The 13,255-nt window shown below is 41.6% G+C and overlaps 1 protein-coding gene across 1 annotated transcript; it reads right to left on the bottom strand.

Moving 5' to 3' along the window:
* Window positions 1-2,043: 2,043 nt before the first annotated feature.
* TMEM220 (transmembrane protein 220) lies at window positions 2,044-12,744 on the bottom strand. The gene is made up of 6 exons (XM_056848268.1): window positions 12,610-12,744; window positions 8,940-8,969; window positions 7,994-8,054; window positions 5,812-5,935; window positions 3,373-3,432; window positions 2,044-2,203 (listed from the first exon to the last, which is right to left on the bottom strand). The coding sequence occupies exons 1-6, from the start codon at window positions 12,742-12,744 to the stop codon at window positions 2,071-2,073; spliced, it is 543 nt and encodes a 180-aa protein (XP_056704246.1). The 3' UTR covers window positions 2,044-2,070.
* Window positions 12,745-13,255: the final 511 nt, after the last annotated feature.

Here is a 13,255-nt window from a genome sequence, read left to right as displayed (position 1 = left end):
AACATAAAAACAAACAAATACAGTAAAAAGAAAAAGAAAGTAACTTCCAACTGGGAAGAACGAGAGTTTGAAAAATGAGAATTAGGTTAGTTGATATTTAAACATTTGCAGAAAGTGTAAAATATCTCAGGTGGTCTCCAGTTCTCTCTATACGCAGTATGGGTGCAAGTCTCTGAACCAAAGTGCAGCAGTTGGTAGCCAAGAAGTTATAATGTCTCATGCTGTAGACTTGACATTAATCAAAACAAAAACATTGGTAGCCAAAATTAGAATGTTATGCTGGACACGCTGATATCCTATATTGGAACACATGTTGTAAGCAGCTATATGCTACCTGGAACGTCTATGTAAGTTGTATGCTACTGTGATATATGTTGTTATTAAATGCATGGCAGGATTCAGACGGAACTGAAGAGGTCTGAGAACAAAATGGATTACTTCTGGAAGACCATCTTCTTTTCCTGTATTGTTCACCTTGCAAACATTGTGTTGTGACCATTCTTCAGACTCTTATCGATGTTTGAATTCTGATGGATATTTGCGGCCAAATATTATACATATATGGCATTCTAATTCTGGCTACCTATGTATTTGCAAGACCTGAACAAGGCTGTCAAAGATAGGACATTTTGGAGGACACTTGATTCATAGGGTCGCCATGAGTCGGAAGCGACTTGACAGCACTTAACACACACGTTTTCATTTTGATTAAGGTTTCCTCTTTAACATTGTGGCGCTTCATTCTGATTGGTAGACTGACAAACATTTGAAGAGACTATTTGTGTGTGTGTTTTTTAAGCTATGCTCTCTGATTTGAGATAGAGGCCAATGTTATCAATGTGTATTTTGGTCAGAGAAGACACATTGGGCTGCATCCTGTAAAAATCTTGTGGAAGGGGTGCAGCAAATCATTCTTTGTTTCACCTTCCCCATCAGCCTGCCGTTTGTCCTGAAAATCATACCTGAGGATCAGGGGACTCAAAATGCACCACAGTGTAAGGGGCTGCAGTGAGGAGGATACTTGGGTGAAATTGCCTCCTCCTCCCACTGGTTCATGCTATCTGGCAAGATATCTAATTAAAATCCCTCTTTGCACTTTTAAGACTTATGAATAATTGTTTTACTGATCTCATACCAGATAATATTGCTGAAATTTTTTTTTAGAAAATATTTTTTTATTTTCCAAACAAAACATACAAGCATCAAATTATTACATTGAACTTTATAATTACAATCCAATTATCACCTCCTTTGAGTTATAGTTTTCTGCTTATATTTGCAAATCTGACAATGATTTTCTTAAATTCTTGCATTCTGTTATTTTGCTGAAATCTTTAAATCACCAAATGTTTGTATTTAATAAAAACACTTCTAAAGTTTCCTTTTGGTCCTGATTTCTGGGGACTCCTTGAAGCAGCAACTGGTATTCCCATGGGTCACATCACACTAAGAACGACTCACTCAAAGGAAACTTTCACTAGCCAATTATATAGCTAAGTCACATCAGCTTTTGTGATCACTGACTTACAAAAGAAAGATGGGCCCAGCATCACATCCAACCCTACCTCATTACTCCAGTCGAGTGAATTAAAATTGTAAATGATTCGTAAACAAAGGCTGCATCTAGTGTGAGATTGTGGCACATCCTTGGGGATTTTGAGTTAAATACTATGATGTGCTGTGCAGACAAGTTAAACTCGGGGGGTGGGGAGTTGCATACTACTGACCAGGCACACTGTCCAGGCATTTTCATCCAATTATTCGTACATTTATTTACACCGCACTAACACAACTATCATTGTCCTTCAAGGCTATTGCTCATCTTGAATTACACTGGCTTAAATAGGAAACTCAAACCCCCTCTAGGCTCCATCAGCTCCCATAGACATATCCTTTCTGTCACATCTGATCCAATCACAGGTACCAAGACACTGGTTAACATAACCATGGCCCATTTGTCTTAACGCACATGAGAATGAACTGATTTTGGTCCTGCTGCAGTTCCTGTTGATTGGTATCGCTGATCAAACGTTCATGGGCACCAAGACTCTGTATGGGTTCATGTCCACCTTAAATAACTGTTTTGCAGTGAGATGGCCAGGATGCCCGCATCTCTGAATTCACATAGATGTACAGCCACATTATAAATGGGGAAAGCGAGAGAATAACTGCAATAGCTAGACGAACTCCACCAAGGCTATTTCTGGAAGGGAAGAAAATGCAATTTCAACATTGGTAGTTCAATAACTACAAATCAAATCCAAATAATAGGAACCCTGAGAGGTGGACAGAATGCAAAGTATTTTATTTGTTTTGTCTAAAATAACTTGAGGGCACAATTGAGGATAGAAATAAGTGAAATGGTTACAGATGTGATTTCTACTTGTCCGATCTACTAGAATATAGGACATCACATTATCAGATTTGATCTTGAAAGTATGCTTAGAAGCAGGCTATAAGTATCTCCCAAACATTTTTCTAGTGAGCTTGGTTGGATTGGAGGAATATGTACATAATCATTGTAAATGATCAAGAAACTCACTTGTGTTTGTGCAGAAAGATTTAGCATGAATCTCTATAAAATATCCCTTTGATTTTTTTAAATTGCTTCATTGCTTTTTTTGTAGATATAAAAGCTGCATTTTAATAATACGTTAGGCTTACTAGTTTAGAGATATGTTAGTGGTATGAGTTATGATCAGCGCAGGATATACGAGTTGTCCTGCTATTTCTTAACTGCAAATCTTAAGTGAAAAATTCCCTCTGCTCAAAAACAATTTTGTTAATTTTCAGATTGAAATAAATTGCCCTTTTGACTGGGCAATAAACAGCCAACAGGTTTTCTGTGTGCAGTTTTCTTGAGCCATTGCCTCAGCCTCCTCATTTTTACTTCTCATCATTGCTCATTTTCTGCAATGGATTTCCCTCTCCAGAATCCCAAGAGGTTGTGCCAGAGCTTATTTGTTCACGCTGTCTTGGTTTTAAGCACCATATATAGAAGGGAGATGTGTGTTGGCCAAACGTTTTTGGAGTCCCCTCTCCTCTGCACACATCAAAAATGCACCTTGCCTTTCCCATAATAAATGAAGCAACTGCGAGTCGAGGAAATTCCTCCAGCCTATGGAACCTTCCAACTTGAATAAATCTTCCAAGAGAGGAAGAGCCAATTATGTTGGAGGAAGACTTCAAATTTTGCTCAGTGGAGTGGTAGAACCAAAGCCTTTGGGAAGAAGAAGACTACCCATCTATAGCAGGGCATCAAAAAACCAAAGTCACCTTGAGGATGAAGGCTGCGATATATGTTGCTAAAATAAGCACATGGCTGCCATGTACCATATAGAATAAGTTGAAACAAACAGGTGAAAGACTCACTTTGCTGAACTACGACATAGGCTCATCCAGACTGTAACAATCACCAGACCAAATAACTCTCTATTAAAAAAGAAGAGCATGTCATATATGTATGCGCTCATAGAACAACCCATATGCGAGTACATTTAGCAATGAGTAAAAAGAAATATAGACATTTACTATGAAGATAATAAGATGGTTTCTCTGAATCCAAGGGAGCTAGTGCTTGCTTGGAGCTGACTGTAGAAGTAGCCATGCTGGGCACAGGTAGCTCAATAACTGTACAAACAAGATGGAAGAGATGGGAGTCTTCAAATTTTCAAATTCAAATTCCTTTATTGGCATAGTATAGTTTGTAAAAAAGAGATGGGAGATAGGGGAATAGCAGATCTTTGGTCAATATTGCTAATTAGCAGATTTCCCCCTCGTCCGATTGTTACAGAATTTTTAACAAAATATGAATTTGATTGGACTAGATAGAAGTGTCAGGTCTAGGCTAGAGAAGAAGAATTTTACTTGGTGTGTGTGTCTATGTGAAGCCCTGCTGTTGCCCCTTTTCTGTGGGATAGCCCGCTGTGGGGCCCAGCTCTGCACTATCACTGAAGGCCTCAGATTGGGAAGCAAAGGGGGTTGCGCCACCTCATTTCTCTGCTCCCTGTGCCTCACTAAACTTCACAGCCTTGTGTCTGGTAGCAGTACTCCTCATTGGGCCCTTTGGAATCCCTTTTCTTCTTCCTTTCCCTGGGTAGGGCTCCCACCAGCTTCCCCATAGGCTTTCCCGTCCCTTGCGCACTCTCCTGCCAAACCTGGGCTGGGCTGCCTCCAGCTGGCCTTGATCAATTAGCTCCAGCTTTGCAGGCTTCCCCCCCCCCCCACACACACACATGCATTCCCCCAGATGTGCTGAATCCGTGCTCTGCCAGCTCCTATGAGGCATGGCTTGATCTGCCTCTTGCTGTTCTGCAGGCTGCCCCGCCCGACCTCCTCTAAGAAGGTCAGTACTACTGAGAGCTGGCTGGGCTCCTTCAAGCTGGTTGACTCCCGAGTAGATTCTGCCAAGGCCAGGCCCTGCTGCAACCTGGCAGGCATCTTCCCATGTTGTGGGGCTTGCTGGCACAGTGTCCCTTTGGTGGGGTATGCAGTCTCCTGAGGTAAGTACGGGGGTGTAGATGTCCCCCCGCCTCCCCGGACAGTCTAATATGGGTTGAGTATCCGTTATCCAGACTGCTAATGTATTTTGGAATATTTTGGAATTTTTGTATATACATAATGAGATATCTTGGGGATGGGATCCAAGTCTAAACACAAAATTCATTTATTGTGTATACTTTATACACATAGCCTGAATGTAATTTTAAACAATGTTTTTTAAATAATTTTGTGTACATTGAACCATCAATGGTGCTGCTGAGGGCCTGTTTGTAATACCTGCATGCCGGCTCAAAACTCCCGGTTTTCAGATCAGTCCAGATATCAGATGTCCGGATAAGGGATACTCAACGTGTATATACTATAGCAGGGCAGTGGGTGTTTTGACTTTCAGAAGATAAAGCTTATAAGTGTCATGGAAACCTGCAAAATTAGTCTGACCAGGATCCATCTGTACCTGAGCTTAGATCCAAAATGATACAGAAATCCTGCTGTTGCAAAGGATCTTGACACAACTACCTCACAGTGGGTTTCAGATATTTTAATTCCATACTTGCCATGTGGTCAGATGATTATATACTAACACTATGAACTGCAATAATACACCAAATTTCTGAAAATTACCAAATAACTACCCACCACCAACATGAATATAGGAATAATTATTAGATGCACAGATAAGCAACCAGCAGGGCACTCCTGTGCAGAATTGCTCCATTGAAATCAATGGCCTTAGACTAAAGTAACTCTGCATTGCATTGCACTGCCATGGGAGGGAGGATCCTGCCTCAGCTGTGTATTTAAAAAGTCCTTTATCATTTTCTAATTTCACTGTTTATCACAGAAACCCCCAGAAAGTTAGACTTACAATCAATTATACTGTCAATGGTAAAAAGACTAAAAACCTACAGTATGAGTTCTACAAGATCAGCACAATACCATTGCAGATAGCTTACAACTTATAGTCACCATCTACAGTACCAGGTCAATACAAGCTATTCTTTCCCTATGCCTTCTGATTCTTCTATATGCCTTCTGATTGTTTAGGGCACACAACATAAAGGGCAGTCTTAACCAGAGTTACATGCTTGTAGGCCCACTGACTTCAATGGACTTACAGTGCCCTAGGATGGCACTGATAGGTTTGCCCTTATAGTCCCCTCACAAGGGCTAGAAACGTAATTGTTTTTAAAAATAGGTGGGACAGATTATTTTGTGAACAAGAACATGCCCAAGACAGCTGCTGGAGACAGGAGACATCTATTTATCATAATAACGTGGAATTTGTGAAGAAAAAACTTCATAACTCACCTGCCTTCTTCTTCATGCAAGATGTTCTTTTGAGCATTAGACAACAAAGAGTACCCCAAAATGGCAGTACCAATAACACAAGCCGCTGAGTGAACATCTGATAGACTCCTCCATACAACGTTATCTAAGAAATGTAGTAAGATACAGATATAAATTACAACAAAGTGCACAAATTGATAATGAATTCATTTTTCTTGAATGAGCTCTTCAGTAGCTTTCAGTCAATAATAAAGAAAACAAAAAACTCATTGTGTAGTTGGAACACATTGTGAGTGTGTAAAGTGCCGTCAAGTCGCAGCCGACTTATGGCGACCCCTTTTTGGGTTTTCATGGCAAGAGACTAACAGAGGTGGTTTGCCAGTGCCTTCCTCTGCACAGCAACCCTGGTATTCCTTGACAGTCTCCCATCCAAATACTAACCAAGGCTGACCCTGCTTAACTTCTGAGATCTGATGAGATCAGGCTAGCCTGGGCCATCCAGGTCAGGGTGAAACACATTGGAGATCTTCAAATCAGACAGAAAGAGATTCTTCATGTAGGGTTTTTTGTTTGTTTGCTGTCACGTCACAGCTGACTTCTGGCAACCCTGTTGAGTTTTCAAGGCAAGAGACATCCAGAGGTGGTTTGCCATTGCCTGCCTCTGCGTCACAACCCTGAACTTCCTTGGTGGTTTCCCATCCAAATACTAACCAGGGCCGACCCTAATTAGTTTCCAAGATCTGATGAGGTCGGGCTAGTCTGGGTACACGTACAGAATATCTTACAAAATTAACAACTAATTAGTATATTTGGGGATGATTTTACTCAGCAACAACCAGAAAAAGCACCACCAGGACACCTTAATTCCAGTTGTGGCTTACAGCAAAGACTTGATAATGATGTGACTTGCAGGAGAAAGTAGTGAGGAAATGACAGAATTAATCGTTAAAAAAAGAAGAAGTAAGCATAGTATAACAAAGGTAACAGGTTTCAGAAACAAAATTTTATAGTGACCTGGAAATAGTAAAGAAATACATCTCCACAGTTTAAATATACCAGAAGCACAATAACTTCTAAATGCCAGAACAGCAAGATATTTCAGAACAATGGACAGACAGAAATAATTGTTAACTTAAGTGATGTTAAGTTACCACTGTGAATACACCAACTTTTAAAAAACATTTACGTCAGGTGGGAAATGTAGAAAAGAAAAGAGCATCACAACTGTGAGAAGAAAAACAATTATGAAAATAATTAGAATAAAACGAGTTGCAACTAGAAAAGGACAAATGCGAAGCCTGCAAGATTCGTGTGTGTGTGTGTGTGTGTGTGTGGAGAATCTTATCTATTCCCCCTCCCCCCCATCACAGTGCCAGGCCCCACTACCGACCTTAAGCTCTGCTTCCAGCAGCCGCAATAGAGGACACCAGGAGCGTTTCTAGGATCAAACCTGCTCCCATGCACTGTCACGGTCACCACCAGGCCCAGAGCTTCTCCCAGTGTCTGCCGCTGCTCAGCCTGGAGTGGATCCCTGCTGCGGCAGTCACCATGGCCAGACCCAGGGTGGATCCCTGCAGTGGCTGCAGCCGCCAGTTCAAAAATTGTCTGCTATTTTTTGAAGGGGGGAAATTTAAATCCCCAATGTATTTTTTTACCTCTTCAGATTTTTCTGCAAACCTGGGGAGCACCCCAAGTTAACAAAAGAATCTGTTTACCATCTGTATAGTCCCAATCCACGGATTTAGGTATCTGCAGATGGGGTGTGTGTGTGTCACATGTCGCCGTAAGATATAGAGATGTTAACAGATGTTAAAAAGAATTAAGAGGTCCCAAGTGGGAAATGTGGAAAAGCCAGAAGAACATCATAAGTGTGAGGAGGAAAAAATATGAAAATAATTGGAATAAAATGAGGTGCAAGTAGAAAATGATGTTCAAAAGGATAAAGAAGTCCCATTGCAAGACAACTGTAATACCTTTGGAAGGTGAATATGGTGTGTCACCTAGTAGATCACCTAAATGTTAAACAGTAGTAACAATGTGGGTCAACTTTCCAATGTGGGAAATTAGCTGTTGGGGCTTGTTTTTCTTCACTTTTAACCAGAAATAAGGCTGTAATAAATGTTAACATAAACAGGGAAGAAGAAATGCAGCCCACTGAGGCCTAACCCTGTTGCGACTACAATGAAGCGTATCAGTACTATACCTGCAACTGGTGGATTAAGGCTGACAACCAACGTGAGAACTGCAGGCACAGTGTAGGCAACCTGAGAGAAATATACAATAAATGTAGTTTGTAGAAAATCAAGTAGAAAATCTAAAGAGAAGCCAAAATAGCCTAGTCAGATTGCCATAACAACAAAGAAAAGGAACTATTAGCAAGGGCTGGTATCAGCAAGACAACCGCACCAGAAGGTATAAGAAAGAGATTGGTGCCTGACTTACAGAAAGAGGCAGCCGTAAAGGAGCCCAGTAGCATAAGGGAGCTTAATTTGTTCATGTAAGTGCCATTTGATCACAAAGCTATTCATCAAGAGAAAAAATCCTGTTGATAGAATTGCCCATTTCATTTCAATTCAATTCAAGACCTTTATTGGCATTCAGTACAATAAGTGATCCATACAAATGATGAATAGCTATAGGAAAACAAGGAATATCGGACACCATCAATTATTAACCTTATCCAATCTGTTATTGATTACTGAACTTAAAAAAACAGCTACTTTTTCAGTTATGTCGGTTGACAAGTTGTTGAGAAGGATTGCCCATTTAAATCACTGATTATAAGTAAATATATAATTATGCAGCCTGATGATTCAAGTCACACATTACCTGGCAGCATTGTGTGTAAAATGTCATCAAGTCGCAGCTGATTTAGGGTGACCCAAAGGGTTTTCAAGGCAAGTGATTAAGCAGAGGTGGTTTCCCATTTCCTTCCTCTTCAAAGCCTTCTTTAGTGGTCTCCCATCCAAGTACCAACCCAGCTTAGCTTTCAAGATCTGACGGGATTGGGCTATACTATCTCATTCCACATCCCTTCTGGTAGCATTACATAAAAAAGGTCTTCCACTAGGTAACAGGGCTTTAGGTTTAGCTTCTCTACCAATGTTAAGTTCATCATCATTTACAATAGCCTTTCAGTTAATACTCACTATCCAAAGTCCTGGATCAGGGTCATTGACCTGAAACAAAGAAAACGGGGGGGGGGGGATCAAATAAACTATTTGCACAGCGTAACAGTTCTTCCCACTGATCAATAAACCAGTTAAATCTGAGTATTTAAATCCAAAATTCCAGGGTTCTGCTTAATTAGTTCTCAAATCAGCCTTGTAAGAAAGCATCTCACTGAAAGCATGTTAAATAATTTACATACAGAGTATACTCAGCCTACTCATTCACACCTGCAAAATACTCCATATGTATACCCTCACACAGATTGTGTCCTGTTGGCTCCATCTATGCTGTAAATAGCAGTGATCTCTTCTGTTGTGAGAAGTGCAGGCAGATTGCTAGAACTGCTAACATGGAGTGAACAAGTTGGCATTACTTTCCCTAACACAGGCGGAAATGATCTCCTGGCAATGAATTCTTCTCTATTCTTTCTCCTAGTGAGTGGAATGGTATGCCTTGTGAGTGGACATAGGAGCAGATGATGCTCCATTATCTCCCTAGTGCAATAAAACAAGCAGATCTCTTCGTAGCTGCTGCATCCTTCAGAGGGTCTTCCTTCAGTACTGGTGTCCCTTGGAATTGGTTTCCAGCTGAGATTGTTCCTAAAAACTGGCCCTTTTATTCTCATGCAAGTTCAGAACAGAAAAAAGGGCCTTTCAACAACATACATTTCCCACTGTCACTTTGCCTGTGAATTCTTTCAGCTGGCCTTTAGCTACCTCCATGTTCTGTGGTTCCTGTGTCAAGAACAGTAGTCAATAGCCTGCCTCTTTTCTTTCTTCAAACTGGAGATTTCACCCAAATGCAATCCAGCAAGTAGAGGCTGTGGTCATATGACTGTATTTATTTTTGTGGGGTAACTGAAACAGGTTTTTATTGCTACATTCAAGTTCTCTCTCATCTGGTATTGCTATCTGTAAAAATGTCTTAGTTATATGAGGCAGGGTGAGTGGGTAAAGGCTTACTTTGGCAGAAAAAGCCATGTTCTCTGTTTTCCTAATCACAGCTGCTATACAACTAAACGAAGAAGTCAAATCAACAGACTCAGCCACAAGCAGCTTCTGGTCTAAGTCAATTTAACCAAGGGAAACATTAGGGGAAAACATGTTCTTAAAGGGGCGGTGTTCATTGATTAGAGAGCCTTCAAAATGTAAACAATTATCTTTTTTTTTTCTTCTCAAAATGCTCTAAAGTTGGGGAGGGGTGTTATTCCCTTTCTAGTGTCTTTAAAAACAGACCTGACAGTTCTGCGAGAGAAAACCATATTGAGCCCTAGGGATGGGACGTATTAGAAATAAATACTTCTTCAAAGGTCTAAAAAGGTTTGGCAAATCGGCTAGAATTCCTCTGCTTCATACATCTGGGCAGGGAATGGGAAAATACAGTTTGGAATCTTCTACTGAAGATGAATGCAGACATTTGGAATGCGCTGGAAATTCAAGGAATTGTTCTAACCGGTTTGTCAATAAACTGCTGTCTTATACCAATCAACCTTGTGCTCTCTCGCGCTCTGTTATGTGCAGTACTGATTCTCCCCCCACCCTCCGAAATAACTGGAGCACACAATTCTGGTAAGTGCTAAGGGTTTCTTTCCACCTCACATATTTACACCTTTAACATACCTCGTCTACAGTGTTTCATACCACACCAAGCCTATTCTCTTACTGCTGCGCCACAGACCTGACACCCTTTGCAAACAAACACATGAAAGCTGCCTTCTACAGAGTCAGACCATTGGTAGATCACAGGCAGTGTTGTCTACTTAGACTGGCAGCAGCTCTTTCCCATCACTCGCTATCCGATCCTTTTAAGTGGAGATGGTAGGGACTGAACCCAGGGCCTTCTGCAAACAAAGCAGATGTTCACCACTGAGCCAGGGCCCCATCCCGTTAAGGTGTTCTCCACACTTGTAACCTGAAAGTGTTTGCCTAGAATCAAACATGGGGCCTTCTGAATGCAAGACTTGTGCTCTAGCACATGAACTATGATCCTTTTTGTTCTCTCCCATCCCATTCCCTCTCATGGTCCACTACCACCTTAGTTCACCGACTAGTTTTACCAAAAGGCCCGGTCACCATGCCTGTCGTCAAGCTCCGTTGCCACAAATGCCATCTTCAAACCCATCTTTGTTGCTGGTGGGTTGAACTGGTAATGGGAGCAGCAGCCCCCAGAATGTTGCAGGGTGGATAAAAATCAACAATTAAAATAATAATTAAAAATCAGATTTAAATCAGATTTTTTGCAATAAAATGCTTTTTGAGGAAAAATATATCTAAAGATGGTTTTCTATTTAAGGTACATTATAGTCTAAAGGTTATTCATCAAGAAAAAAATAATAGTTTTTTATTATGTAGCATAAGACTGTATATTCACGCAATGTTTACATTTTTTTGGTAAATGAATTCCATCAATCCATTCACAATGTCATGCTCTTCCAGAGGTTTTTGTAAGATTATTTTGGGCAATTTTGTTATTTAGAAGATATTATCACAGATGTTTGGTTTTGCAGTTCACAAAACTGTGAATTTGTGTCTGCAGAGATAACATGCCTCTTCTTGTAAGCAAAAATGCTATAAAATAAACATAGTTGAGAAAAAGACCTTAATCCCATTGTTCCTGTGCAAATCTACGTACACAGAAACAACCACTTACCCCTTACGCACTAAGTTTAAAGAAGTTCAATGACCTGGATGCCCCAGGCTAGCCTGATCTCGTCAGATCTCAGAAGCTAAGCAGGGTCAGCCCTAGTTAGTATTTGGATGGGAGACCACCAAGGAATACCAGGGTTGCTATGCAGAGGAAGGCACTGGCAAACCACCTCTGTTAGACTCTTGCCATGAAAACCCCAAAAAGGGGTCACCATAAGTCGGCTGCGACTTGAAGGCATTTTACACACACACAATGAATAGAAGATTGTTTGGAGTGGAATAGATCTGCACAAGGAGCTAAGGGTGAGGAGGGAAGCCTTTTGACCAGAATACTCCACAAGTCTTGGGATCTTTGTGTGTATAGCCTAAGGTTTATCATATTATTCTCTACCTGGAGGAGAAAACCTATCATGGCAGCAGGGAGCGTACAAAACCATGATTTCAATCTAGCCTTACTAGCGATTGAAACTGATTCGATTTAAACCAAATCCACCCTGGAAGGTTGCATTTGTCACAGGAGCTCCCAGCAGCTGATCCCTGCGACTGAAAAGATCCCTACCTTCCCCTTCCCCACCAGCCTGCTTTCCATTGCCCAAATCTCCCCCCCCTTACCGTTACCAATACATAGCCAGCTGCTTGTCTCCCTGCCTGCTCCAAGCTCATTCTTCCCCTCATCTCCCTATTCTGCTTTCTTCTGACAGCAGACACCGTCTCCCTTTCGTCATTTGCAATAGTAGAAAAGGGCAAGAGTCCAGTAGCCCCTTCAAGACTCACAAAAAAAATTTTCTGGCAGTCTTTTTGTGAGTCTTGAAGGGGCTACTGGACTCTTGCCCTTTCCTAGTCTTGCAGACAGACTACCCACTGTGAATTATCGTCATTTGCAATGTTTGTTCCAAGTCCTTCCCCCCACTTTTGCTTCCGCTACGCGCCAGTCTCTTCCCCCCCCTGCAGACTTGCTCCTGGTTCTGCTTCTCCCCAGACCCAGCACAGGGCGGCCCCCGACCTGCACGGCCCCAGCTAGCCCGAAGAAGACGGCCATGGCGAAGTTGCTGAGTCTCCAGAGCCGGCTGGCGGCACCCGAGGACGGGGGAAGGGGGCCTCCGGCCGCCTCGGCCGAGGAATCTGCGGGAAACCCCATATCGCCCTCTTGCTGCCCGCTCGGCGCCCAGCGATGGGGCCGCCCCCTTCCCACCTCCGGCCAGAAGCAGCGCGGGGGCTCCAGGGAGCAGGCACAGCGCGCGCAAAGCCAGTTGCATGCACCGCCCACGCTCCCAAAGCCGTAGCAAGAGGGCAATTCGCTCAATAAAGGTCTAATTAATACGTCGGTCTCTTAAACTTTACCCAGTTATTTAAATCTAGAAATTTGTTTCCTTTTCAGTTTCTTGCGAAATGTATTCTTGTTGTTACCCTATGGAGACATATATCACGACATATATCCTTTTGCACATCTGGTAAAGAATTTAATCGAATTGTTTCTGGTTTCTCCGGAATGTCTATTTCTAGACTATCAAAACAATAAAGGTACTAAAGATTTAGATGTTATAGGGAATTCAATAATTTCTAGAGTGGAAAATATATTTGAAAGTGGAGATGATGATATGTAAAGTGTTTATTAGGTTTCAGAATGTTTTAAGGGTTTTTTGTTCCGA

The sequence above is a fragment of the Euleptes europaea genome, chromosome 1 (assembly GCF_029931775.1).
Source record: "Euleptes europaea isolate rEulEur1 chromosome 1, rEulEur1.hap1, whole genome shotgun sequence".
In the NCBI taxonomy this organism is placed as follows: Eukaryota; Metazoa; Chordata; class Lepidosauria; order Squamata; family Sphaerodactylidae; genus Euleptes; species Euleptes europaea.
The sequence above is the reverse complement of the archived record's forward strand: the minus strand, read 5'-3'. Positions and strand labels throughout refer to the sequence as shown.

What these genes read in the sequence shown, in the direction of transcription:
- TMEM220 (XM_056848268.1), bottom strand. Translation starts at nt 12,744, where the DNA reads ATGGGGTTTCCCGCAGATTCCTCGGCCGAGGCGGCCGGAGGCCCCCTT. An exon ending in CCTTAATCCACCAGTTGCAG is followed by an intron (nt 5,936 to 7,993) that starts GTATAGTACTGA and finishes TACATTTCTTAG; the next exon opens with ATAACGTTGTATGGAGGAGT. An exon ending in CTATGTCGTAGTTCAGCAAA is followed by an intron (nt 2,204 to 3,372) that starts GTGAGTCTTTCA and finishes CTTCCCTTCCAG; the next exon opens with AAATAGCCTTGGTGGAGTTC.